Source organism: Brassica oleracea, chromosome C9 (assembly GCF_000695525.1).
Source record: "Brassica oleracea var. oleracea cultivar TO1000 chromosome C9, BOL, whole genome shotgun sequence".
Lineage (NCBI taxonomy): Eukaryota > Viridiplantae > Streptophyta > Magnoliopsida > Brassicales > Brassicaceae > Brassica > Brassica oleracea.
The window spans coordinates 40,189,306-40,192,107 of record NC_027756.1 but is presented as its reverse complement, the minus strand read 5'-3'; the positions used below and the strand labels follow the sequence as shown (position 1 = coordinate 40,192,107).

General features: G+C 38.4%; 1 protein-coding gene across 1 annotated transcript; it reads right to left on the bottom strand.

Annotated features, from left to right (window-relative positions):
* Positions 1-480: 480 nt before the first annotated feature.
* LOC106313091 (protein phosphatase 2C 77) lies at positions 481-2,550 on the bottom strand. Its single transcript, XM_013750829.1, has 4 exons — positions 1,835-2,550; positions 1,477-1,764; positions 1,205-1,310; positions 481-1,122 (listed from the first exon to the last, which is right to left on the bottom strand). The coding sequence occupies exons 1-4, from the start codon at positions 2,351-2,353 to the stop codon at positions 767-769; spliced, it is 1,269 nt and encodes a 422-aa protein (XP_013606283.1). The 5' UTR covers positions 2,354-2,550; the 3' UTR covers positions 481-766.
* Positions 2,551-2,802: the final 252 nt, after the last annotated feature.

The following is a 2,802-nucleotide window of genomic DNA, read 5'->3' as shown; positions in this document are numbered from 1 at the left end:
AAATGTACTTCATAATTTATATTATTTATGGATAATATTTTGATTTTTATTATATTTTCTTTTAATATGTCTACATAAATTTTTGTTTATTATTTATGGAAAAATAATATTAATCACCTAAAATAAAGAATTACGAAACATATACAATACAATTCTAATTAATGATAATATAAAATCTGTTACTTCTAAAACTATACACTATTTATTCCATTTTTTGAATGAAAATATCTTCATAAGCACACAAAATATTTTATGACGTTGCAATTATACATACACACAATATATGCCTCTTCATACTGACGTTACTGTGTTCTCTCTCATGAGTTACGGACCGAGAGAGAACACATGGTGTGCACCGATCATGTTCTTATGTCCGCACAGGGTGCGGGCATAACACCTAGTATATACATAAATCTCAGACTCATGTCGGAACACACCATTGCATATACCCTTTCCAAAGATGCTAATAAAAACTAAAGATAAATAAATCTAGCTCTTAACATATGAGCGATATTACAATAAACCCCGATAACAAGGGATTTTTGTTTTGAAGCTACATGATCTCATCATATATACATATTCATGTCAGTAAAAAAAATTAAATAATGGTGGGAAGATAGCAAAGTAAATAAATAAAAATAACTAGAAAATTAATATTACAAACAATTAATAATATTGTTATTACCTGTTTTTGTTTTGCTTTTAAAGAGATTTTTTTACCCACCATCAAAACGTTTTTTTCTTTATTACTTCCAAACCTTCTAATTCAGTTCAAGGCTTTGCTCTTGAATTTTCTTATTCCCTTCAAATCAACCACTATTACACTTATGTTGTCTTTGCTTCCTCTTTGCAGAGCCATCTTCGACAAATACTCTGCCGCCGACATTGCCGCCGGATCTTTTCCTTCTCCTCTTTTCTCCGCCGGCAGCAAAGCATCCCCCGCCATGGCATTCTTCTTGTGCCATAACAATATCCGTTTCCGAGCCATGTCACACACTTCTTCGTTGGTCATCACGTCCCAAAGACCGTCACTTGCTAAGATGAGACAGTCGTCTTCTTTGACTCGCCGGATTGAAGTCACGTCCGGATCAGGGATCACCGATGGTTTTAGGTATTTATCGCCTGCTTTGCAAACGATTTATAACATAAGGGAACTATCAAAATAACCAAGAAAACAAGAGTACCAGAGAATGTGAAGCCTTACCGATGGATCTTGACATGGCGAGCACACCGAAAACACGAGCTCCGTTCCACTGGATTACTTTTCCACCAGCTACTTCTATCCTAGCCGCTTCATCTTCTCTATCCGGCTACACATAAAATGTAGAGCCAAACGCTAATAAAGAACATTTACATAACAAAAGAACATAATTTATCCAAGTGAAGTTTTGTTATTAGCTTAAGAACCGAGTAATGACATATAACCCAATTGATTATTGTCACCCAATATTGAATACGCCATAGTGTATTACTTACTTTGTGATCGACGGATAACGCGAGTGGCGTTTTGCCGCGGCACAGAACCGCTCTGGAGTCGCCGCAGTTAGAGACGAAGATATGCGTCGGAAAGACAACGGCGACCACAGAAGTGGACCCCACAGTTTCGGGGACAAAGTCAAGCTCCAAGTCAACTCTCATAAAAGAGCTGAACAAAGCTCTCTTCCACTTCTCTTGCCACGTGTCACCGTCGCAAAACTCCGGCTTCTCCTTCAATATCTCCTCCGTCAACGCCAAATGCATCCTCTCACGGCAATAATCCGCCACCTATACACACACACAAAAGAACCGATCAAAATCAAAGAAGAAACACAGATCTAATTGCAATCCGGTTTACCTGAGAACCGCCGTGTCCGTCGTAAACACCGAAGAAGTGAGCACTCGAGTGAGGATTAAGCCCGTTAGCGACCCGACCACAATCGAGCAGCGAAACTTGAAGGAATCTAGGAATCGCCGAGACGGAATCTTCCATCTCCGATCGTCTTCCGCAGATCGAAGTCACTCCGTACAAAGGCACGCTCTTGAACTCGAACAAGCTTCTACTCTCTGTTCTGCTGAGCACTCTCTTCTCGCTCTGAGCCGTCGATCTCGGATCAAACTCATCCGAGCCGTTGATTTCTTCTCCGGCGGAGATATCCACGGTAACGTCAGCTAAACGAGATGATGATGAAGTAGTAGAACCCTGCCTCATGTTGTTGATCTTAATAAAGGACGAATCTTTCATTGATTCCTCGCCGGAGCACGTACTTTCCGGCAGCGAAGTGCTGCAATAGCTTCTGATTCCGGCGAATTCCAGCTTAGGATCAGGGAACGGTCTGAATGGTACAGCAGCTACTGCAGGAGAAGCTTTGTCCATTGACGGAGGGAACGCACCGTGATAGCTTTGCTTGATCTCTCAAATCAGGAAGTCAAGTTATGGTTTGAGTTATAAGAAGGGTTCAAGATTTCAACTGAAAATTGAAGAGACAAGTAACTTTATTAAGAGAAAGATGAAGACAAGAAACTCATGACTCATAAGAGGAAAGTGAGACAACCTTAGCTAGCACATGAAATAGATTGAGATTTTCCAAAAATAAATAACAATTAAAAATTGAAAAAATTACCCAAACTAACCTACATATTATAAGAAATAACCAGAGTAACCCATCAAATTTGTTATTACTCACATAATCTATAAATCATTAATTAACTTTAATAATCCCGAAACTACCCTTTTAAAACTTGATATAAATTTTTATTCCTACAAAAAAATCAAAAATAATAATATGAGTAATTATGCACTTTCCTAATTTACTTTATCAAAAT